A 25,855-nucleotide genomic window follows, 5' to 3' on the forward strand; every position below is an offset into this window, starting at 1 on the left:
GTTTTTAGTTTAAATCATTACTGTGCCGTTCAGTGGGAAGGGTTAATTTCTCTGCTCTCAAGGGTGTTGGAACAAACGTTCTCAAATGTGCACAACTGTGTTGACTTTACGTAACTTTATTTTCAGATATGAAATGAATCAGCACTATGGCTTCACAGCGCCAGGGTCCCAGGTTTGATTCCCGGCTTGGGTCACTGTCTTGCGGAGTCTGCATGTTCTCCCTGTGTCTGCGTGGGTGCTCAAGTGGTTTCCTCCGGGTGCTCAAGATTCCACCCACAGTCCAAAGATGTGCGTGGTTAGGTGGATTGGCTATGCTAAATTGCCCATGGTGTTCAAAAAAGATTAGGTGGGGATAGGGTGGATGTTTGGAGATAGGGTGGAGGTGTGGAGATAGGGTGGAGGTATGGGGAGAGGGTGGAGATGTGGGGATGGGGATGGGGTGCTCTTTCCAGGGGCTGGTGTTGACTCGATGGGCCGGGTGGCCTCCTTCTACACTGTAAATTCTATGAAAATTCTATGAAACACCATTTTAAACTTTGTTTTCTCAATTCTTTTGCCAACTTTTTCAGCTTTGCCCATATTTGGTTTTCCCCCTCTTCAGGCACTTTTTCAACTGACTCAAATAAAAACAATTTTTTTTTAAAGTAAAACGAACAGCTTTCAGGTAACCCAAAGCTTCAACCTTCTCAGAGCAAAAAGGGTTAAAGAGGGTGGAGCTTCCAAAAGCTTGTGAAATCCAATTCACAACGTTAAGGCTGAAGTTTAATTTCAGAGAATCCAACTTTTCACTGCCTTTTGCAATTGTACAAATAAATTGCAATTCACTCAGTAATTAGAACGTCACTTTACCCAGCACAGACTCTTTAGATTAAATAACAATTGTTCACTTTGGGTGGCACGGTAGCACAGTGGTTAGCACAGTTGCTTCGCAGCGGCAGCATCCCAGGTTTGATTCCCGGCTTGGGTCACTGTCTGTGCGGAGTCGGCACGTTCTATCCGTATCTGCGTGGGTTTCCTCCGGATGCTCCGGTTTCCTCCCACAGTCCAAAGATGTGCAGGTTAGATGGATTGGCCATACCAAATTGCACTTAGTGTCCAAAAAAGGTGAGGTGGGGTTACGAGGATAGGGTGGAGGTGTAGGGATGGGGTGGAGGTATGGACTTAGCTAGGGTGCTCTTTCCAAGGGCTGGTGCAGATTCGATGGGCCGAATTGCCTCCTTCTGCACTGTGAATTTTATGAATCAATGATTATTGGACAATCAGCGAGTCAGCCTGAGCCTGTGGCCATCTCACCATCTGTAACCATCACAATGGCCAGGTGATTGACGGCAGCCCCGGACCAATAGAAAGAGAGGGACATAGGAGCAGAATTAGGCCACTTTCTTGTGATCCTCCTCTGGACCCTTTCCAAGGCCAGCACATCCTACCTTAGATACAGGGCCCACAACTGCTCATAATACTCCAGGGGTCTGACCAGAGCCTTATACTGCCTCAGAAGTACATCTCTGGTCTTGTATTCTAGGCCTCTTGACATGAATGCTAACATTGCATTTGCCTTCTTAACTGCCGACTGAATCTGTACATTAACCTTAAGAGTATTGTGAACAAGGACCCCCAAGTCCCTTTGTGCTTTGATTTCCTCAGCATTTCCCCATTTAGAAAATAGTCCTTGCCTAAATTCCTCCTTCCAAAGTGTATAACCTCACACTTTTCCACGTTGTATTCCATCTGCAACTTCATTGCCCACTCTCCTGGTCTGTCCAAATCCTTCTGCAGCCCTCGTGCTTCCTCAATACTACCTCTCCCTCTACAGATCTTTCTATCATCTGCAAACTTGCAACAGTGCCTTCCGTTCCTTCTTCCAGATCATTAATGTATGTTGTGAAAAGTTGTGGCCCCAGCACAGACCCCTGAGGCACCACTAGTCACCGGCTGCCATTCTGAAAAAGACCCCTTTATCCTCTCTACCTTCTGCCAGTCAGCCAATCCTCTATCCATGCCAGGATCTTAGCCTTAACACCATGGGCTCTTAACTTATTTAACAGTCTCCTGTGCGGCATCTTGTCAAAGGCCTTCTGAAAATCTAAATAAATCATGTCCACTGGTTCGCCTTTGTCTAACTTCCTTGTTACCTTCTCAAAGAACTCATAACAGATTTGTCAGACATGACCTCCCTTTGACAAAGCAGTGGTGATTCAGTCCTATTTTATCATGCACTTCCAGCTATTCCACGATCTCATCTTTAATAATGGACTCTAGGGGCCAGCACAGTGGATAGCACTGGGACTGCAGCGCTGAGGACCCGGGTTCGAATCCCGGCCCTGGGTCACTGTCCGTGTGGAGTTTGCACATTCTCCCTGTGTCTGCATGGGTTTCACCCCCACAACCCAAAAGATGTGCAGGTTAGAACATAGAACATAGAACGATACAGCGCAGTACAGGCCCTTCGGCCCACGATGTTGCACCAAAACAAAAGCCATCTAACCTACACTATGCCATTATCATCCATATGTTTATCCAATAAACTTTTAAATGCCCTCAATGTTGGCGAGTTCACTACTGTAGCAGGTAGGGCATTCCACGGCCTCACTACTCTTTGCGTAAAGAACCTACCTCTGACCTCTGTCCTATATCTATTACCCCTCAGTTTAAAGCTATGTCCCCTCGTGCCAGTCATTTCCATCCGCGGGAGAAGGCTCTCACTGTCCACCCTATCCAACCCCCTGATCATTTTGTATGCCTCTATTAAGTCTCCTCTTAACCTTCTTCTCTCCAATGAAAGCAACCTCAAGTCCATCAGCCTTTCCTCATAAGATTTTCCCTCCATACCAGGCAACATCCTGGTAAATCTCCTCTGCACCCGCTCCAAAGCCTCCACGTCCTTCCTATAATGCGGTGACCAGAACTGTACGCAATACTCCAAATGCGGCCGTACCAGAGTTCTGTACAGCTGCAACATGACCGCCTGACTCCGGAACTCAATCCCTCTACCAATAAAGGCCAACACTCCATAGGCTTTCTTCACAACCCTATCAACCTGGGTGGCAACTTTCAGGGATCTATGTACATGGACACCTAGATCCCTCTGCTCATCCACACTTCCAAGAACTTTACCATTAGCCAAATATTCCGCATTCCTGTTATTCCTTCCAAAGTGAATCACCTCACACTTCTCTACATTAAACTCAATTTGCCACCTCTCAGCCCAGCTCTGCAGCTTATCTATATCTTATCCCTCTGTAACCTGCTACATCCTTCCACACTATCGACAACACCACCGACTTTAGTATCGTCTGCAAGTTGGATGGATTGGCCATGCTAAATTGACCCTTAACTGACTCTAAAATCGTACCAATGACCGAAGTCAGGCTAACCGGCCTAAAATTTCCCATCTTCTGCCTCCCTCCCTTCTTAAACAGCAGTGTTACATTAGCCATTTTCCAGTCCTCTGGGACCCTTCCTCCCTCCAGTGATTCCTGAAAGATCTCCACCAATGCCTCCACAATCTCCTCAGCTATCACGTTTAGAACCCTGGGGTGGAGTCCATCCGGTCCAGGTGGTTTATCCACCTTCAGACCTTTCAGTTTCCCCAGAACCTTCTCTTAGTGATGCTACTGCACTCACCTCTTTGAGGAGACCTCAATTGTGTATTGGATTCTAAAATGAACTGGTCCAAGCCTATTCAACCACTACAAAAAAGGGGTGAAACCTGACAGACCCCCCCGATTTATTTCTGCCCCACATCCTGACTCCTGCTGAGGGGCCTGTACATAACTCCCATCAGGGTCTTTTTACCTTTGCGATTCCTCAACTCTACCCACAGAGATTCTCTGCCTTCTGATCCTATATCGCTCCTTGCTATCGATTTAACTACGACCTCTGGCTGTTCACCGTCCCGCTTCAGGATGTCCTGTGTTCGTTCAGATTATAAGTGGAGGATTTACACACGGCAAATTCAAACCAGGAGGAATGTTTATCTTTACTGAATTTCATTTCTTGACTGACAGTGATGCCTTTGTAAACTTCTTTCACAGGGGCTTAGAAAGGGATTCGCAGACAGGAAACTCACAAGCAATCCTCACATCAAATTCTGACAGCACCGTTCGGGTTATCAGGATCTGATAATATCGACCTTTGTGTGTAAGCATTGAGTTCAGATCATTATCACTCACTGTGTAAAATCTACCCTGTAGATCTTGCTCACAATCTTAAATGTGTGTCCCATAATCCTTTTACAATCTGCTGATGGGAACAGATTTCTTTATCTTTTGCCAAGTTTGCTGTTGTTTCCGGTGCCAGGGTCGTGTCGGGTGGTCTGTCAGGTTTCATTCCTGTTTTGTGTATTTGTAGCGGTTGAATAGGCTTGGACCAGTCCATTTTCGGATCCAATACACAATTGAAATCTCCTCCAAGAATCAATTGATGTGCCTGGATCCCAATAATATTTTTACAAATGCCACATCGTCTTAGTTAGGGGCTTAGCCATTCACCAGCACCACCAATGTACCCGCCAATGACCCACTGACCACCACGTATCTCCCATTAGTGTCCGCAATGATCCTAGTGACCGAAAGAGGGACCCCTTTATTGATTAGAATTGCAGCACCTCGGCCCTTCGTCAAAGCCTGAGTGAAACACTTGGCTCACCCCTCCGCAGTCTGGTCTGATCTCTAACCCGCAAGTGAGTCTCCTGCAAGAACACCACACCAGCATTTAGATTTTTAGGGAGTGAAAACTCTCGACCTTCACTGGTCCACCCAATTATTTTACATGCCAGGTGACCAGCCAAATCAGGGGTCTTTCACCTCCCTTCCCCATCATGGAAACAGCCATTTGGGGCAGCATGGTAGCACAGTGGTTAGCTCTGTTGCTTCACAGCTCCAGAGTCCCGGATTGGGTCACTGACTGTGCGGAGTCTGCACGTTCTCCCCGTGTCTGCGTGGGTTTCCTCCGGGTGCTCCGGTTTCCTCCCACTGTCCAAAGACGTGCAGGTTAGTGAATTGGACATTCTAAAATCTCTCTCTGTGTACCCAAACAGGCGCCCGAATATGGCGACTAGGGGCTTTTCACAGTAACTTGATTGCAGTGTTAATGTAAGCCTACTTGTGACAATAAAGATATTATTATATTATAATTGTGAGGGATAAAATTCATGCAGATTTGCGGCTCCATAAAGTGTTTCCAACTCCTCCCACACATCTCCTTAACAGGTTGACACATTTATTTGTCTTGACTCAAAGGATGGTCACTGGGGCACGGTGGAGCTGCGGTTAACACTGCTGCCTCATGGTGCCCAGGACCGGGTTCGATCCAAGCCCCGGGATCACAATCCATGTAGAGTTTGCACATCTCTGCACTTTCACCCCATGTCTCGGTGGATTGGCCATGCTAAATTGCCTCTTAATTGGAAAAAAAATAATCAGTTATTCTAAATTTTTACAATTAAAGGGGTGGGTTCCCCAGGAGATGGCTGACATTTCAGGGGACATTAAATTAATAATGGACAGAGATACGTCTCATGTTCTTGTATGGCACATGCTAGATATATTATTCACAGTTTGAAATAAAGTAATTATTATTATTTCTCGAGACTGTAGCTACGTTATTGATTTCCAGTCACCTCTTCCCTCAGAAGGTTGTTAGTCTTTGGATTTCTCTTCCACAGGGACCAGTTGTATCTGGGGGTCATTGAAAATATTGAAGCACAAGTTTGACAGATATTTTATTGACAATGGAGTTGAGGGTTATGGGGAACATAGGTAGGAAAATAGAATGAAAGCTGAGATGAGGAGGATCTCTTCACTCGAGGATGTGAATTCTCTACCCCAGAGGAATGTGGAGCCTCAGTCATCAGGTATGTTCAAGACAAATATTGACAGGTTTCTAGATATTGAAGATATCGAAGGATATGGGGATCGTGTGGGGTAAATGGTGCTGAGGTAGATCGGCGAAGGATCTCATTGAATAGTTGAGCAGACGTGGTGGGCCGAATGGCCTACTCTTGATCCTATTCTAATCTCAGTGCCCTGGTCAGAAAGCAGTGAGCTGAGCTTCGATCTGTCAATTACCATGAATCAGCAGCTTCAGGAGAATTGGGAGGGTGAATATTAGATACATCAGAGTGAGAATGGAGGGAGATTGTGTGGGATGGAGATTTACAGCTTTTGGAAGAACGAGAGAGGAAATAATGTTCCATAGGAACTAGAATTGTCTGCTCTGAATTCCTATCCGATACCAACAATGTTGACTTTTGTAAATTGTTTTTAAAGGATATTGGAAGAGGAGGAATTATAGACAGAAATCTCAAACATCACATCTCGATGTGACAAACTCACTCGATTCTTTCTGATCTGAATATCATCGGTGCGAAGGAGAAATCCTGTTGTCTTCCCAAAGATTTAAAATGTGAGTGTGACTGGAAAAGCACCGAGACCCACACAACACACACCCGAGTGTGAGTGTTCCGGTGATCTGACTGTGGAAAGAGCTTAAACCAGTTACACAGCCTGAAAAAACATCACACCATTCACAGTGAGGAGAGACAGAGCACATGTTCTGTGTGTAGACAAGGCTTCCAGTGACTGTCCAATCTGGAGAAACACGCAGAGACCCAAAACATGGAGAAACCGTGGAAATGTGGCGACTCTGGGACGACATACAGATCCCAATCTCAGCTGAAGGTTCATCGACGCAGTCACACTGGGGAGAGGCCATTCACCTGCTCTCAGTCTGGGCAGGGATTAACTCGGTTATCCCACCTGCAGACACATCAGCGAGCTCACACTGGGGAGAGGCCGTTCATCTGCTCTCAGTGTGGGAAGGGATTCATTGATTCCTCCAGCCTGCAGAGACATCAGCGAGTTCACACTGGGGCGAAGCCATTCACCTGCTCTCAGTGTGGGAAGGGATTCACTCGGTTATCCACCCTGCAGAGACATCAGTGAGTCCACACTGGGGAGAGGCCATTCACCTTCTCTCAGAGTGGGAAGGGATTCAGTCATTCATCCAACCTGCAGAGACACCAGCGAATTCACACTGGGGAGAAAACATTTATCTGCTCTTAGTGTGGGAAGGGATTACATAGAAACATAGAAAATAGGAGCAGGAAGAGGCCATTTGGCCCTTCGCGCCTGCTCCGCCATTCAATATGATCATTGCTTATCATCCAACTCAATCGCCTAATCCCACTTTCCCCTCCATTTCCTTTGATCTCCTTCGCCCTAAGTGCTATATCTAACTGCATCTGCTGTGTGGATAGCATGGTGGTTAGCACTGTGGCTTTTCAGCGGCAGGATCCCAGGTTCGATTCCCAGCTGGGTCACACTCTGTGTCGGGTCTGCATGTTCTCCCCGTGTCTGCGTCTGTTTCCACGAGGTGCTCCGGTTTCTTCCCACTAGTCCCGAAAGACGTGCTGTTAGGTAATTTGGACATTCTAATTTCTCCCTCAGTGTACCAGAACAGGTGCCGGAATGTGACGACTTGGGGCTTTTCACAGTAACCTCATTGCAATGTAGAGCCTACTTGTAACAATAAAGAATATTATTATTCTTGGAAACATACAATGTAATGGCATCAACTATTTCAAAGAAGAACAATACAGCACAGGAACAGGCCCTTCGGCCCTCCGAGCCTGTACCGGTCATTATACCGACCTTGGCCAAAACCCTCAGCACTTCCTTGTGCCGTATCCCTCTATTTTCATCCTATCCATGTGTTTGTCAAGATGCCTTTTGAACGCCATTAATGTATCTGCTTCTACAACCTCCCCTGGCAATGTGTTCCATGCACTCACCACCCTCTGTGTATATATTTTTTTAAAAACCTGCCACGCACATCACCTCTAAACTTTGTCCCATAGACCTTAAACCTATGCCCCCTGGTAACTGACCCCTTCACCCTGGGAAAGAGTACCTGCCCATCCATTCTATCCATGCCCCTCATAATCTTGCAGACCTCTATAAGGTCACCCCTCAACCTCCGTCTTCCTAATGAAAACAGTCCGAGTCTATTCAGCCTCTCCACATACCTAACACCCTCCAGACCAGGCAACATCCTGATAAGCATCCTCTGAATCCTCTCCAAAGCCTCCACATCCTTCTGGTAGTGTGTCGACCAGAATTGTGTGCAATATTCCAAGTGTGGCCTTACCAAGGTTCTGTACAACTGTAGCATGATTTGCCAGTTTTTATACTCCATGCCTCATCCAATGAAGGCAAGCATTCCGTATGCTTTCTTGACAACCTTGTCCACTTGTGTTGCCACCTTCAAAGATCTGTGAACCTGCATGCCCAGATCTCTCTGACTTTCTATATTCCTAAGAGTTTTACCATTTACAGAATATTTCCCCTCTTATGTTAGACCTACCAAAATGCATTACCTCACATTTGTCCCAATTAAACTCCATTTGCCATTTCACTGCCCAAGTCTCCAACCTATCTATGTCCTGCTGTATCTTCTGACAATCCTCAACACTATCTGCCACTCCACCAACTTGGTGTTAATGTAAGCCTAATTGTGAGAAGATTAAGATTATTATTAACCAGCACTGCCACTCCTCTGTCTTTTCCTTTTTGTCTGTCTTTCCTAAACACTGGATATATTCAGTTCCCATCCCTGGTCATCCTGCAGCCATGTCTCCCGAATCCTGATTATCTCACTCCCGTTTATGTCTATTTACGCAATTCACTCGGTTATGCCGCCTGCAGTCAACCAAGGAGTTCATACTGGGGAGAGGCCGTTCACCTGCTCTTAATGTGCAAAGGGATTTTGTAATTCATCGCACTTTCTGAGACACCCAACAAGTTCACAACCGAATACAGGGATTGGATTCTGCTGTTCTTGGTTCTGTTCTCAATTATATCCAGGACTGCATTTTGTTCATTCCGTTGGTCAGTGGAGATGGTCAGAGGGTTTCTTTCTGCTGAACTGGCCGGTCTCACAACTTTGTCTCCCGTGGGCTGATTCTCTCTGAGCCTTCTTACGAATATCTGGTTGCACATTTCACAGGGATCAAAGTGTAACAGGCTGATTGGAGGTTAGAAGATGTTTAATTCCCATTTCTGTTTGGAAACACCCAAAATCATGCCACATTGCCATGAAGATGGGCTGTGGTGGTTACATGGTTCCTTTGTTTAATTTATCTTACCGTCAGGGAATATGGGGCAAGTTGTCTGACTGCAAACTACATTAAATAGTATGGTGGGAGACAGGCAATCACGAATAGACATAGAGACATAGATAGGATGCAGAGCTGGGCTGAGAAGTGGCAGATGGAGTTTAACCCTGAAAAGTGTGAGGTTGTCCATTTTGGAAGGACAAATATGAATGCGGAATACAGGGTTAACGGTAGAGTTCTTGGCATTGTGGAGGAGCAGAGAGACCTTGGGGTCTATGTTCATACATCTTTGAAAGTTGCCACTCAAGTGGATAGAGCTGTGAAGAAGGCCTATGGTGTGCTCGCGTTCATTAACAGAGGGATTGAATTTAAGAGCCATGAGGTAATGATGCAGCTGTACAAAACCTTGGTAAGGCCACATTTGGAGTACTGTGTACAGTTCTGGTCGCCTCATTTTAGGAAGGATGTGGAAGCTCTGGAAAAGGTGCAAAGAAGATTTACCAGGATGTTGCCTGGAATGGAGAGTAGGTCTTACGAGGAAAGGTTGAGGGTAAATTTTCTCATTAGAGCGGAGAAGGATGAGGGGCGACTTGATAGAGGTTTATAAGATGATCAGGGGAATAGATAGAGTAGACAGTCAGAGACTTTTTCCCCAGGTGGAACACACCATTACAAGGGGACATAAATTTAAGGTGAAAGGTGGAAGATATAGGAGGGATATCAGAGGTAGGTTCTTTACCCAGAGAGTAGTGGGGGCATGGAATGCACTGCCTGTGGAAGTAGTTGAGTCGGAAACATTAGGGACCTTCAAGCAGCTGTTGGATAGGTACATGGATTACGGGAAAATGATATAGTGTAGATTTATTTGTTCTTAAGGGCAGCACGGTAGCATTGTGGATAGCACAATTGCTTCACAGATCCATGGTCCCAGGTTCGATTCCAGCTTGGGTCATTGTCTGTGCGGAGTCTGCACGTCCTCCCCGTATCTGCGTGGGTTTCCTCCGGGTGCTCCGGTTTCCTCCCACAGTCCAAGATGTGCGGGTTAGGTGAATTGGCCAATGATAAATTGCCCTTAATGTCCAAATTGCCCTTGGTGTTGGGTGGAGGTGTTGAGTTTGGGTAGGGTGCTCTTTCCAAGAGCTGGTGCAGACTCAAAGGGCCGAATGGCCTCCTTCTGCACTGTAAATTCAATGATAATCTATGATTAATCTAGGACAAAGGTTCGGCACAACATCGTGGGCCGAAGGGCCTGTTCTGTGCTGTATTTTCTATGTTCTATGTTCTATGAATATTTAAGGAATTATTACAGATTTACACAGGGATCGGTTAGCTTAGTTGGCTGGATGGCTGGTTCACGCTGAGTGACACCGACAGCACAGGTTAAATTCCCATACCGGCTGAGGTTAGCAATGGTCTGTGTCAGTATTTACGCTCCACATGACCCCCCCCCCCCCCCCCCCCCCACCGCCCCACGTTAGACCTACCATGCGGTACTAGTAGCACTTTGCCATTACTAGAACTCAGTAGAAATTTAAGTTTAAAACTTCTCAGGTGAAAATAAGAATTGTTTTATTTGTCTTCTATTGATTACAATTGAGAGTAATTTAAAAGGCCATTTGTAGACACTTGGAACTTTCAAAGAATCACAGAAATGATTTTCTTGCTTCGGCAAACAACTCCAATAACTTTGGAAGTCAAAGTCTGAAAATGAAATATGAAGACAGGGAGACAGCGAATAGTAAGTCAAAGTATAGATGATTTATGAAAGAGAGAGAGCGATCCAGAAAATCCATCACAGTTATACTATCATATCTGTCTTTAGCCATCTAATTACACCCCAATATAATTCCAATTGGTTTGAGTTAGATACAAATACATCTGATTTGATGGTAAACTGTCCATCTTTAATATGCAACATGAACCTAAAATGTTTCGTAGATGAATTCCTGTATGAGTTATGGAATGCTGTTATCACAAGCGACTTGAACTGGTTTGTTGCACCTTTAGGTTCCTGTGGCGTTGCCATGGAGCCTGCCCTATTCTTGGTCACTATCTTGCAAATGTATTTGTTAGCTGAATAAGAATGCTGTTTTAATCTATCTGCTTCTGTGTTTTGTTGAAGCTGTTTTGAAATGACCTGACGTTATGGTATTTAATAGACTAGGGGCTTAATGCTAAATAGCTATATTTTACCTATAGAAAATAGCTGGCTTCTACACCCCCACCCCCATCAGCATCTCCTTCTATTCTTTCTCCTTCATGTATGTATCTAGCTTTACGTATTCATGTTGTTCACCTCAACCACTCGCTGTGGTCATGGGTTTCACAATTTCACCACTCGCTGGGTAAAGAGGTGTCTTGAAATTCCTATTGGATTATTGAATCCTTCATAATCTGAAAGACTTCCATCAGGTCACCCATTAGTCTTCTCTTTTCCAGAAAAAAGCAGCCCCAGCCTTTCCTGAGTGTTAAATGCTCTCAGTTCTGTATATTATGGATCTTTGTTGCACCTTATCCCGTGCCTCTATTTCCTTTTTCTGAATGGAGATCACCAATGTTGACAGTGCTCCCAGTGTAGTCTAACCCTGGTTCTGAACAAGTTGAACATTTCCTCCGTGCTTTTCAATTCTATCCTTGATAGATGACTTGATTGAGGTTTACAAAATTATGAGGGACAAGGAAAGGGTCGAGGGGTCAATTACTAGGGGGCATAGGTTTAAAGTGCGAGGGATAAGGTTTTGAGGAGATGTACGAGGCAAGTCTTTTTACACGGAAGGTAGTGGGTGCCTGGAACTTGCTGCCGGAGGAGGTGGTGGAAGCAGGGACGATGGTGACATTTAAGGGGCACCTTGACAAATACATGAATAGGATGGGAATAGAGAGATATGGACCCCGGAAGTGTAGAAGATTTTAGTTTAGATGGGCATCATGGTCGGCGCAGGCTTGGAGGGCCGAAGTGCCTGTTCCTGTGCTAAACCAGCCCCTTGTGTGATACAACCTTGAATATATTCAATAACCAAGCCTCCACTGCTCACTACGGAAGGGAATTCCAAAGACTGGTGACTCTCAGAGAGAATATATTTCTCCATATCGTGTAAAATGAGTGTAAACTGTTCCTTGGTTTTAGATTGCCCCACCGAGGGGAAGCATCATCTCGTGATCGACCCTGTCGAGCCCCCTTAGAATCTTATATATTTGAAATGAAATGAAATTTCAATAAGGTCACCTCCCATTCTTCTGAATTCCAATTAGTACAGACCCAACCATTCTTCAGAAGATGATCCTCTCCCTTATCCCAGGAATCAGCTCAGTGAACATTCTCTAATCTGTTTCCAATGAAAATATATCCCAGGTTCAGTAATCCTAGGCCAGAAAGCAGGAGGAGAGAATGTTTTTGATCCTGGACTGACAGTGATGGACTTTCAAAACTCTTGTTACAGAAGGGAAGGATTTACACGCAGCAAACTCGAGGAGACATGTTTGTCTCTTCTGAATTCCTAACCATGTGACTTTTGTAATCTCCATTTAAATGGAGTTACAGAAGATTTGAAGATTGCCAGATTTTTCTTTGAGCCCAGCTCTTCTAATATGTTTCCAGCGGCAGGCTCCAGCAGGAGATTTAAAATGTTGAAACAGTGAAGTTGCTTCAGAGGTGACTATTATTGAGTATTTGTCTGGAATTTAGAGTTTTTAGTGCTGTGCTCTGCTTCCATGGCCCTTGGGCTGGTGTAGATCTGCATCCATGTCCATCCATTGCTTTGTTTCATCTCTGCCCTTCCCATTCACCTTTCTCTGCCATTGTCTCACTTCCTCTGTCTCTAATAGTGGATTTATTTTAACATTGTTTGATATTTAGCTGTTTTTCCTGCCAACTGATTCTGAATGCAATTTCCACTGCTGTCCATCCCTGGGCGATTTACCAGCTTGACCTTCCCATGGACAGGAATTGTTTTTCCTGCACTGGAAATAATTTCCCTTCCAATTCTGAGCTCATATTGACCAACAAATTTCTATTCCACATAATTAATTCTTAAATGTTAACTCTGTTTCACTCTCCACAGATACTGCCTAACCTGCTGAGTATTTCCAGCATTTTCTCTTCTTATTTCACATTTCCAGCAGGAATTTCATACAAAACTAAATCGAGAAACAAGGATGGGCCAATTACGAAACGGTCTGTATGGGGTTGGGTGTTGGTGGCAGAGATCGGCCCTTTCCTCCAGTGCAATGCTAGAATGATCGCTTACAGAGAGAGACTTTTTAGTGCTCTGAAGAAAAGCCACAGACTTGAAACATTAACTGGTTTTCTTGCTCTGGATATACTGCCAGACCTACTGCATTTTTCCAGCATTTTCTGTTTTCATTTATTGTCTGATAATTTTTTAAATATTTATGTTTCTTAACCAGGAGCCTTTGTTGGTTAGTGAGCTCAGGGTGACGGACAAACAAGACTTGGTGTGAGGAAGCACATGTGTTGCAGAGCTGTGGATGACCTCAGGATAATAAGGAGGTTAAATGTGGGACGCCGGGGGGGGGGGGGGGGGGGGTGTTAGGATAGTCCAGTCCAGAGGTACCAAAGGAATGGATGATGTTTTCAGCAGTGGATGAGCTGAGACTGACTTAGAAAGAGAGGTTGGTGATGATGCGAATATGTAGTCGAAAACTCATCTTGGGATGAAATATGTCACCATGGTTGTGAACAATCACGTAGCTCCTCAGACAGTTACCAGGGAGAGAGATGGAGTCTGTGCCTAAGGACTAGCAAGGACTGAAAGACAATGGTTTCAGTCTTTCCAATGTATAACATTTCTGTTTATCCAGTACTGCATGGCAGACAAGTCAGGACGGTGTGTGACTTGGAGGGATACTTGGAGGTGATGGTGTTCATATTTACCTGCAATCTGGTTCCTTCTAGGTAGTGGAGGTTGAGGGTTTGGGAGATTCTGTGAAGGTTCTGGATGAGTTATAGAAATGTAAAATCCTCCTCCTCCCACCACCTGTGCCCTCTGCTCTCCACAACCTCAACTCTCCCATTACTCCCCTTTCCCTCCCTCTGCCTTCTTCTCCCCTCAAGTAGCGGTCCGGGTCTGTGTAGGTTCAGACCGAGAGGCAGGTCCCCTTCCCGGAAGGACATTAATGAACCAGTTTGGTTTATGTGACAATCCAGCAGTTTTCCTGGTCACTGTTTCCCAGTGCCGGCCCCACAAATGACCAGATTCATTCAGCTCAATTTTACAACCTGCCTTTGTGTTTTTGTGGGTTCTCTCTCACTCACTTTGTTTCAGTTTTAAATCAATTTCTCAAGGTTTGCAGTTGGGAAACTGAAACCAAACACCACATCAGGATCTGATAGAGTCATACAATTTATCATAACTTGAATATCATTAGATTTTGAACATGGAAGGAAAAAGCACTGATCACAGTGGGGAGAAACCGTACCCGTGTTCTGTGTGTGGTCGAGTCTTCAGTCGATTTTCTGGCCTTTCGAGCCACAAGTGTAGACACACTGGGGAGAATCCATGGAAATGTGAGGACATGGAAATGGGAAGGTATTTAGTTACCCATCTGACCTAGAAACCCATCGACGCAGTCACACTGGGGAGAGACCGTTCACCTGCCCTCAGTGTGGGAAGGGATTTACTCAGTCATCCAGCCTGCTAAAACATCGGAGAGATCATAATGGGGAGAGACCATTCACATGTTCCGAGTGTGGGAAGGGGTTTACTCAGTCATTCAGCCTGCTGAGAAATCAGAGAGTTCACACTGAGGAGAGACCTTTTAAATGCCTGAACTGAGAACTGCTTTAAAAGTTCTGCGGAACTGACATCCCATCAATGGCTTTACTGGGATGAGAGCCCATTTAAATGCCTGGTCTGCGGGAAGTGCTTTAAAAGCTCTGGGGAACTAGTGACTCATCAACATGTTCACGCTGATGAGAGACCGTTCAAGTGCTCTCACTGTGGGGCTGGGTTCAGGAAATTAGGTGAACTCGACAAACACCAGAGAATTCACACTGGGGAGAGGCTGCTCACCTGCTCAGAGTGTGGGAAGGGATTCATCCAACCAGCTGGCACATCAACACAGTCACTCCGGGGAGAGGCCGTTCTCCTGCTCCAAGTGTGGGAAGGGATTCACTCAGTCATCCAATTTGCTGAGACGTCAGCGAGGTCATAAGTGATTGCAATGATTGGATTTTGCTGTTAATCACATGAAGGACTCAGGCAACATAGTGGCACAGTGGTTAGGACTGCTGCCTCACGGCGCTGAGGACCCGAGTTCGATCCCGGCCCCGGGTCACTGTCCATGTGGTGTTTGCCCATTCTCCCAGTGTCTGCATAGGTCTCACCCTTACAACCCAAAGATGTGCAGGGTAGGTAAATTGACTACGTTAAATTGCCCCTTAATTGGAAAAAATTGGAATTGGGTATTCTGAATTTTTTTTTCAATCACATGAAGGACTGAAGATGATTCATTGGAGTCACTCCTGCTGATGTTAATAAACACCAGCCCAGTTATAGGAGTTAATATTCTGTATGAAATTCTAATAAAATCAGCCTTGTGATAAATACTGTGCGTTGAGTCTTTTTAATATCTCAAACCTTTGTTCTCCCTCCCCTGTCTCCTCCAACCTCACCGCCAACAAATGTGAGGAGCTCATGGAGCTTCTTTGTCACTCAGATTGGGCAGGGTTTTCCGGTTCTCCCGCAACTTGCTTTCCGGTGGGGGAGGAAACTCACCATTGGCTGCCGGCGCGATATTCCAGTCCCATCAAATTCTCTGGTGTTTTTGTGTGGTTCACCTGTCCCGCCGTGTGGGAACTGCCGTGAGGAGGTGGCCTCTGGCGGGCCTGGAAGATCCAGCCAGCAGGAAGGGCTGTAAAATCCCATCCATTGAAATAATCCGACCGGCTGATGCTGCTGCTCCCCCACTAAACCACTCAGTAAATCTGCCTAAAAGTCTTTTCTTGTCCAAGTTCTGAACTCACATCTTTCCCCTCTTTTTCTGTTATCTCCCATCATGCTCTCTCAGAGATCATCTTGTCTGTGAGACTTACCCTTTGCTCCTTTGACCCGATTCTCACTAAACTGTTGAACATCCAGCTTCCACAATCTCCACGTTTCCATGGTACCTCCATGGAGTCAGTGTCTTTGTGCCTCTCTTTAGACAATCAAATGAAGTTTCGTCCTCACACAGAACACATGGAAGGTTTCTCCCCTTAGTGAATGGTGTGTTTTTTCAGGCTGTAACTGGTTAAAGCTCTTTCTAAAGTCCGTTCACTGGAACACTCTCACTTGGGTGCGTGTGTGTCTCGGTGCTTTTCCAGTCACACTGATGTTTGAAATATTTTCCCACAAACAGAACAAACATTTTTCATTCCACATTTATAGTCTGAGGATATTCAGGTCCTGATCAATTGAATGACACTGTCAGATCTTAATGTGATATTTGGTTTGTGTTTCCTGTATGAAAATCCTCTCCTAATGCCCTGTAAAAGGAGTTTATAAAGGGCACACTATCAGTACAGCAAAGAAATTCAGAACAGACAATTCCAGTTTCTGCGGAACCTTTCTTTTCTTTCTTTCCCCAAAGCTGTAAATCCCCATCCCACACACCCTCCCTCCTCCCTGGGCTGAAATCCAAATAAAGTATTCAATCATTATTTCTGTATCCTTTTACCAAAGTTATATAATTAGAGGTAAGAATATGCTTCATAAGTCACTTCATTCATGACTTGTGACAGACATTAATCGGAATGACCCTGACTGACCAATTAGAATAACAGAGGTGAACCTTGTGTCCAGGACTGACTGTGGAGATTTAATGAGCAATCGCAATGGTCGTTCCTCCAAATCTTTCAGGGTTTCCTTTGTTCTTCCTCGCCCTCTCGAACTAAGTTATACTGAATATCAGACTCAGGGTCCATTCTGGTTCTCTTCCTGCTGACTAAATAACTTCAATCAAGTATGGAGAAGACTGAATCCACTGTTCGGTCCCTGCTCCAATCTCCATTCCTGGCATCACGACTCTATCCGTTTCCCTGGCAACAGTCTGAGACTTAGCCAGTCTCTTTGTAAACATGGTTTCACACTTGATCCAATATGAGCTTCTGACCTCAGAATTTACAGTGCAGAAGGAGGCCATTCGGCCCATCGAGTCTGCACTGGCTCTTGGAAAGAGCACACTAACTAAGCCCACACCTCCACCTATCCCCATAACCCCCCCCCCCAAATCTTTTTAGATACAAAGGAAATTTACCATCGTCACCTCCCAATTCGACAATTCCATTTCACACCTGGCTGCTCTCCCACATTCTACCTCTGTAAACTTAAAGCCATCCAAAAGTCTGCTCCCCATTTAGGGCAGCACGGTAGCACAAGTGATTAGCACTGTGGCTTCACAGCGCCAGGGCCCCAGGTTCGATTCCCCGCTGGGTCACTGTCTGTGCGGAGTTTGCACGTTCTCCCCGGGTGTGCGTGGGTTTTCTCCGGGTGCTCCGGTTTCCTCCCACAGTCCAAAGACGTGCAGGTTAGGTGGATTGGCCATGCTAAATTACCCGTAGTGTCCATAAGGGTTGGGAGGGGTTATTGGGTTGCGGGGAAAAGGTGGAAGTGAGGGATTAATGTGGGTCGGTGCAGACTCGATGGGCCGAATGGCCTCCTTCTGCACTGTATGTTCTATGTAATCTATGTCTTAATTCACAGCAAGTTCCTTTCCCCTCTAATCCCTGTGCTCCGAGACTTGCATTCACTCCCAGTCAATTATCACCCTTGTTTTCAAATCCCTCCATGACCTCGTCTCTCCCTATCTCTGCAATCTCCTCCAGCTCCACAACCCCCTGAGATATCTGCACAGCTCTGATCCTGGACTCTTGTAAACCCCCGATTCTAATTACTCCGCCCTGGTTTGAAGTTCCCTCGGCCCCAAAGCACTGAATTCCCACCCGAAACCTCCCCGTCTCCACCTCACTCACCTCCTTTGAGACTCTTTAAAACTCACCACTGACCAAGTTTTTGGTCACCTGCCCTAATATCTCCCTTTGTGTCTGGGTGTCTCACTTTGTTTTATAATGTTGCTGTGAAGTTGACTGGGATGATTTATGATGTTAAAGGTGTTATATAAATAGAAGTTGTTGTTGTTGACTGTAACCCTGACCTCCTGTTTTACAAAATCCCATTGGTTTCACAACAAACTCTATCTCTGATGTTTTGCCCCCTGCGGGTTTGCAGCCTCTATAAAGACGGCGGCCGTTAACTCAGGCCTGTCACCGGGAGCAGGCCGCAGCTGTCCCCCCGCTCGATGCAAACCCGGGCCCGGAATCTTCTTATTGGGGTTTGGATCCTCCACCGGGTTTCAGTGAAACATCCCGGCCGCGTCCAGCATCGGCACTGCGCATGCTCCAGCTAGCAATGCCCAGGGAGTGATCGACGACAGCTCTGGACTAATAGGAAGAGAGGGGCGGGCCTGGAGGACCGAATGGTTGCAGCAAGTCCTCCAAGCAATCGGAGTGAATGAGGGGCGGGGCTGAGCCCCCTTCTCCCATGTGATTTGGAGCATGCGCAGTGCAATGATAGCTCAGGATTCAGGCAGTCGGGTGGAAATTGTCCACTGGTCAGATCCCGCGCGCTGAGTCATGAGGGATGGTTGGAGCCGGCGGGTGGGTCGGGAGGCTTCATAAACACTGTGTAGGCCCCAAGTCCCGAATACGATGCTCGGATACGGCATTTGAACCGGCGAACGCTGCTCGGGCTTTTCCCGGAGACAGGCCCGAGTGGACGAATTGTGCGGCGGAGCGCATGCGTAATGATTGAGAGCCCCGGGTTTTGCTCCGTCTCCCGTTCACTCTGATTGGCTGGAGGATCAAATGCTCTCAGTCATTCCTCCAGCCCCGCCCCCTGAACTGGAGCAAACCCTTCAGCATCATCCCAGAGATAGAAGTCTGACAACACCAGGTTAAAGTCCAACAGGTTTGTTTCAAATCACTCGCTTTCAGAGCACTGCTCCTTCCTCAGGTGAATGAAGAGGCCTGTTCTAGCGACATATATATATATATAGACAAAGTCAAAGATGCCAGACAAGGCTTAGAATGCGAGCATTCGCAGGTAATGAAGTCTTTCCAGATCCAGAGACAGGGATGCGAGCATTTGCAGGTAATTAAGTCTTGACAGATCCAGAGAGAGGGGTATATCCTAGTTTGCAGACTATTAGAACAATTGTACATTTCTATAAAACCTTGCACTGCCAGTGGACCTTCTGAAGTCTTTTAAAGCCAATGGAGTACTTTTGAAACATGTTCACTGTTGTGATGTAAGAAGCTGTAAGTACGCATGTGTAATCACATTTAGTTTAAAAATTGTTACCTTCATATTAGTAACAAAGTCAAGGAAGCCCTTTTATACCTCTAACATGTGCCTCCTGCAGCCATTTCACCTTCTGTACCTTTTTTATATTAACTATGTATTGATTTCATAGCAAAAAACACTTTTATACCTCTTAACACGTGGCTTCCTGCAGCCATTTCATCTTCTGTACCTTTTCTATATTAACTATGTTTTGATTTCATAGCAAAAAACAATAATTACATTTATGATTATTCTGTAGTGAACATTGATTATCATTAGTAAATTGGTGTATTAGGTAATTATATTGTAAAGACTAGATCTTTATTTAAAAAAATAACACTTTCAATCAAAATGTTTCCAGAAACCGCAGAGCTATCAGAATTTGTTTTAAAAAATAAATTACTTAGTGGGGAGAGGGGGCATCCCTGTCTTGTCCGCCGATGCAGCCTGAAATACTTCGATGTTGACCTGTTCGTCCGTACACTCGCAACAGGAGCCTGATACAACAGCCTGACCCAGTCAATAAAGCCCCGTCCAAATCCAAACCGCCCCTGTACCTCCCACAGATATTCCCATTCCATCCGATTAAAAGCCTTCTCTGCGTCCATTGCGACCACTACCTCCACATCCCTACCTTCTGGCTAGTAAAGGTGGGACCTGTGAGGGAGGAAGACGGCTTTTGCACTATGTTTATATTTTTGTGCACATTGTTTATTTTGTTGTTGTAAAACCATGAATAGCTCAATAAAATGCTTATTTTTTTTTAAAAAGACTCTGACTGGCATGGCATGGTGGCACATGGCCATCAATTAATTTCCTTTTCCCCTAGAGAAATCCAGGACTTGACACAGTGTGTTTGAGACAAAGCTGATTTATTTCACAAACAACAAGATGTTAAACTCTAGCCCAGCTCAGTTACAAAGATTCAAAATAAACCCCAATTGTCAGAATGAAGATGGTTCAGTTCTGGGTGTGATTAACAGTGACAGTAACAGCAGAATCAACACTTTTAAGATGCACAGAGGGTAAATGTAAATTTTTTCCATTGGTTTGACAGTTCAGGAATTGTCAGTGGCATCTTATGATATGGAGAAATTAGCTCAACAATCCGATGAACTAAAATTTAGTCTGACCTGGTGTCACCAAGCTGAAATCCAGTCTTTCTCTGACACATTATTCTTAATGACATAGCTGACAGGTTAAGGGTGAAAAAGTCAACTGTTTAGCAGTACGGGGAGGAGGCAAGTTTGTAGATGTTCTACAGTGTTACAGACTGGCTCGTTGGATCTTATTCTGTCCCATCTTCCATTCAGCTAACAGTAAAATGACTAAAATACTGCAACATACAGGCATTTGGGGACAATGGTGAGTTTGCTGCTCAGGTTAGTTAAAGTCTCCATATTGTAAAATGAATCTAGAAGGACTGGAGAAGATGCAGGAAAAGATATTTAAATTATGCCTGAACTGGCAGGTTATACCCAGCAAGAAAGATTGGACAGGATGTAAACCTTTTCTCTGGAAAAGGAAATGAAGGATGACCTGATCCTGTAAGATTATGAACAGGTTTGATATGATAGACAAGTGGAAGATGTTTCCACTGGATGAGAATAAATATTAGTTAGTCATTAATTAATCTAATGTGCAGTTCAGGAACAGTTCAGACGGAGATCACTCACACACTTCACGTGTGCAAAGGAATTTCCTCAGTTTTCCCACTGGTTAACACTCCAACTTTAAAACCAAACTATTTCATCCAATTTCAGCACATTGTTATTGGCGAGGGGCAGTTTAACTGTTCTGTCCAGGAAGACAAAAATCACTATTCACCTGAACCTGCTCAGACCCCAACACGTTAACATCTCACTGTCCGTGTTTAGTCTGTTGTCAGTCACACCCAGGACAGACTGTGGTGGATGGGCCTGTACTATTTAGTTGCTGTATTAATTTATTTAATACATTTGTTCCCTTGGCCCAACGGTACCAATTGTAATCGGTTGGCAAAGCATTTGAATCAACAAACCGATTTAAATGTCGGGATTATTACCCATCCTGCGTTGCGGCTGAGAATGTGCTCATCCACATCACAGAACTTCCGTGCACATGCGCAGAGTCCGGCTGTGACTGGTGCATGCGCAGTTCAGGTGGTCGCTGACGGTGCGAGGAGCGGGAAAGAAACAATCGAGCGACTTTCAGGATTGGAGCCGGTGGGTGGCCGGGGAGCAATAGAAGCTGCGGAGTGAGCCGGGAGGCTTCATAAATACCCCGTGGAGGCTTCAACACCCGGGGAAAATGTTAACGGTCCCGCCTTAAACAGCGCCGAATAGAGTGAGAGCTGAGCGGTGACAGGCCCGGGTTACCGGCCGCCATCTTTACAGAGGACAAGGTGCCGCAGGGCGCATGCGCTGCGAGCCTGGACCGGATGCCAACTCTCCCGGATTGACTGACTGGCGTCTCCAGGATTTTATTTTATTCGGAGTCACTGGCTGGGCCAACATTTATTGCCCGTCCCTAATTTGCTCGGCCATCTCGGAGGGCATTTAAAGAGTCAGCCACATTGCTGTGGTTTGGAATCGTGGCGGCCAAGCCAGATAAGGATATAAATTTTGTTTTCCAATTATTCACGGGATGTGGGTGTCGCTGGCTGGGCCAGCATTCACTGCCCATCCCTAATTGCCCTTGAACTGAGAGCATCTCAGAGGGCATTTTAAGAGTCAACCAGCTGACTGTGGATCTGGAATCACATGTAGGCCAGACCAGGTAAGGATAGAAGATTTCCTTCACTGAAGGACATGAGTGAACCAGATGGGTCTTTACAACAATCGACAATCGTTTCAGGGTCTTCAGTAGACTTTAAATGAATTCAAATTTAACCTTCTGTCTTGGCGAGATTCGTGTCTGGGAAATCATTAGGACAGTTAAAAAAAGATTTTGGGGTCTCTGGGAAATCATTGGGACAGTAAAGAAGATTTTTATGTAATTTTCTTTGAACATTTCTCTTCAGTGGATATCAAAATATTGAAAATGGGATAAAGGTTGTTTGGCTGACAGTCAATCACTGTCCTGTAAGGTAATGAGTCCTTTTGCTTCCCAATTGGCCGAGGAAGGCAGTGTGTCACAAGGGTGGATGTGTTGACCTATTAATGGCTGGAGGATGGGGGCAGGTCATGTGATCAAACCTCCAGGAATACATTTAATCAAAGTTGGCGAGGAGAGAATGTTGTGAATTTCTATCCTAAACTGACAGTGAGGTTTCTGTAAGTTTACAGGAAGTGGAGGTTGAACAGACGGGAAACGCAAGCCAAACGTCACATCGCGATCTGACAGAGTCACTCGATTCATCAGAACCTGAATTTCAGCAGCATCTGGGTGTGGAAGGTAAAAGGTTTGTCTGTTCTGTCTGTGAGGGAAGATTACAGGTCTCTGTGTGACTGGAAAAGCCCCGAGATTCACAAACCCTGGTTAGACCAAACCTGGAGAACTGTGTTCAGTTCTGGGCAGCAAACCTGAGGTAGGATAGAAAGGCCTCGGAGGGAATGTAGCACAGATTTACCTGAGTGATATCTGAACCCCCCGGGGGTTAAATTACAAAACTAGATTGCACAAAAGAGTCAGAGACATGATGGCACAGAGAATGGCATTCGGCCAATTGAATCCATGCTAGCTCTCTGGAGCAATCCAGTCAGTGCCATTCTCCTGCTCTATCCCTGTATCTTCGCAGGTTTATTTTCCTCAGATGTTTATCCAATTTCCTTTTGAAATCAAATGATTCATGTATCTATTTTCAAACTCCTCATAGGCAGCAAATTTCAGGTCATTGCCGCTCGCTGTGTAAAAACATATATCTTGTATCACCTCATATCTCCTGTACCTTTTACATACAAACTAGGAACAGGCCACTCGGCCCCTCGAGCCTGCTCAGCATTCAATAAGATTGCGGCTGATCTCATTCTAACCTCAACTCCACATTCTGCCTACCCCGATAACCTTTCACCCCTTTGCTCACCAAGAATCTATCCAGCTCTGCCTTAAAAATATTCAAGGTCTCTGCTTCCACTGCCTTTTAAGGACGTGAGTTCCACAGCCTTACAACCCTCAAGAGAAGAAAAAATCCTCATCTCCATCTGAAATGGGTGACCCCTTATTTTGCAACTCGTTCCAGATTCGCCCACAAGAGGAAACATCCTCTCCACATCCACCCTGTCACGACCCCTCAGGATCTTGTATAGTTCAATCCAGGTTTTACCCCAAACTTTAAATCTGTGTCTCGGCTGCATGTACGATCAGTGAATGGAAACAGTTTCTTTGTCCACCTGATGGAAATCTGGCATAATCTTGTGTACCTGAATCAAATCTCCCCTCAGCCTTCTTTGCTGGAACCATTCTGGTAAATCCTCTCTGCACCTTCTCAAGAACCTTCACATCCTTCCTGAAGAGTGGTGACCAGAGCTTTATAAAGATTCATAGAATAGAATTAGAACCATAGAATTCCTCCAGTGCAGAAGGGGGCCATTCGGCCCATCAGTTCAGCACTGATTCTCTGAAAGGGCACCCTGCCGAGGCCCACAGCCCTACCCTGTCCCTGTAACCCCATAGCCCCACCTAAGCTGCACATCCCTGGACACTAATGGGCAATTTATCAAGGCCAAGCCACCTAACTTGCCCTTCTTTGGACTGAGGGGAAACCTGAGCGCCAGGTGGAAACCCATGCAGATACGGGGAGAAAGTGCAAACTCCACACAGACAGTCACCAAGGCCGGAATTGAACCCGGGTCCCTGGTGCTGTGAGGCAGCAGTGCTAACCACCGTGCCACAAGAAGCATAGTTTTGAATTCAGTATTACTGTTTATGAAGCTCAAGATCGAATTTGCTTTGCCAACTACTCTCTTAATATGTCTTGTAGATGTACAAAATCCCTCTTCACCTCTTTCTCTCTCCTCCCAAAGAGGTCAGTAGGGTTTTTAATGACAATCCAGCAGTTTTCATGGTCACTTTTCCCAGTGCCTGCCCCACAAATGACCAGATTCATTCAGCTCAATTTCACAACCTGCCTTTGTGTTTTTGTGGGTTCTCTCTCACTCCCTATTTTCTGTTTTAAATCAGTTTCACAGGCTGTTCGAAGGGGAGACTTCAAAGTCCGGAAACCCAAACCTAACATCACATCAGGATCTGACAGAGTCGTCAATTGATCATATCCTGAATATCATCGTACTTTGAACATGGAAGGAAAAAGCATCGTTCACAGTGGGGAGAAACCGTACACGTGTAGTGTGTGTGGACGAGGATTCGCTCTATCATCAGGCCTCACAAACCACAAATGCAGTCGCACTGAGGAGAAACCGTGGAAATGTGCGGACTGTGGGAAAGGATTCACTTCCCCATCCAAGTTGGAAACACATCGACGTAGTCACACTGGAGAGAGACCATTCACCTGCACCACGTGTGGGAAAAGATTCACTCAGTTATCCACTCTGTCCACACACCAGCGAGTTCACACTGGGGAGAGATCATTCACCTGCTCAGAGTGTGGGAAGGGATTTTCTTTTTCAACCCACCTGCTGAGTCACCAGCGAATTCACACTGATGAGAGACCGTTTCAATGTCCAGACTGCGGGAAGTGCTATAAACGTTCTGGTGAACTGATTCGCCATCAACGTGTTCACACTGATGAGAGACCATTTCGGTGCTCTCACTGCGGGACTAGGTTCAGACAATCATCTGACCTCACTGTACATTGGCGAAGTCACACTGGGGAGAAGCCATTCAGCTGTTCCAAGTGTGAGAAACGATTCACGCGATCATCTGACCTGCAGAGGCACCAGCGAATTCACACTGGGGAGAGACCATTCGCCTGCTCCAAGTGTGGGAAACGATTCACCCAGTCATCCGACCTGCTGAGTCACCAGCGAGTTCACACTGATGAGAGACCGTTTCAATGTCCAGACTGCGGGAAGTGCTATAAAAGTTCGAGGGAACTGATGGTCCATCAACGTGTTCACACTGATGAGAGACCGTTTGGTGCTCTCACTGTGGGACTGGGTTCAGACGATCATCTCACCTCACTGTACATCAGCGAGTTCACACTGGGGAGAGGCCATTCGCCTGCTCCTGGTGTGGGAAGAGATTTACTGAGTCATCCGCCCTGCAGAAGCACCAGCGAGTTCACACTGGGGAGAGTCCGTTCACCTGCTCCAAGTGTGGGAAAGGATTCACCACTTCATCCCACTTCCTGAGACACCAAGGCCATGAAAAACTGTAGTGATTGGATTTGGCTGTTACTCACGTTCAGGACTGAACCATGTTCATTTGGGTCTCTTTCTGCTGATAACAAACTCCAGCCCATTTGCAGCGGCTAATATTCTGGCTCAAAGTCAAATAAATTAGATTTGTGTTAAATACACAA

The 25,855-nt window shown here is 45.7% G+C and overlaps 1 protein-coding gene across 7 annotated transcripts; it reads left to right on the forward strand.

The window, feature by feature from the left end:
- The first annotated feature begins 18,690 nt into the window (after positions 1 to 18,690).
- LOC140421756 (uncharacterized) lies at positions 18,691 to 25,855 on the forward strand. 7 transcript variants are annotated; one of them, XM_072506610.1, is made up of 3 exons: positions 18,691 to 19,430; positions 22,715 to 22,830; positions 24,556 to 25,855. In XM_072506610.1, the coding sequence occupies exon 3, from the start codon at positions 24,672 to 24,674 to the stop codon at positions 25,683 to 25,685; it is 1,014 nt and encodes a 337-aa protein (XP_072362711.1). In that variant the 5' UTR covers positions 18,691 to 19,430; positions 22,715 to 22,830; positions 24,556 to 24,671; the 3' UTR covers positions 25,686 to 25,855. The 7 variants fall into 7 exon arrangements, with proteins under 7 accessions (XP_072362711.1, XP_072362710.1, XP_072362709.1 ...); XM_072506609.1 differs by having other exon boundaries at positions 22,722 to 22,837; XM_072506608.1 differs by having other exon boundaries at positions 22,722 to 22,830.

The sequence above is a fragment of the Scyliorhinus torazame genome, chromosome 5 (genome assembly GCF_047496885.1).
Source record: "Scyliorhinus torazame isolate Kashiwa2021f chromosome 5, sScyTor2.1, whole genome shotgun sequence".
NCBI lineage: Eukaryota > Metazoa > Chordata > Chondrichthyes > Carcharhiniformes > Scyliorhinidae > Scyliorhinus > Scyliorhinus torazame.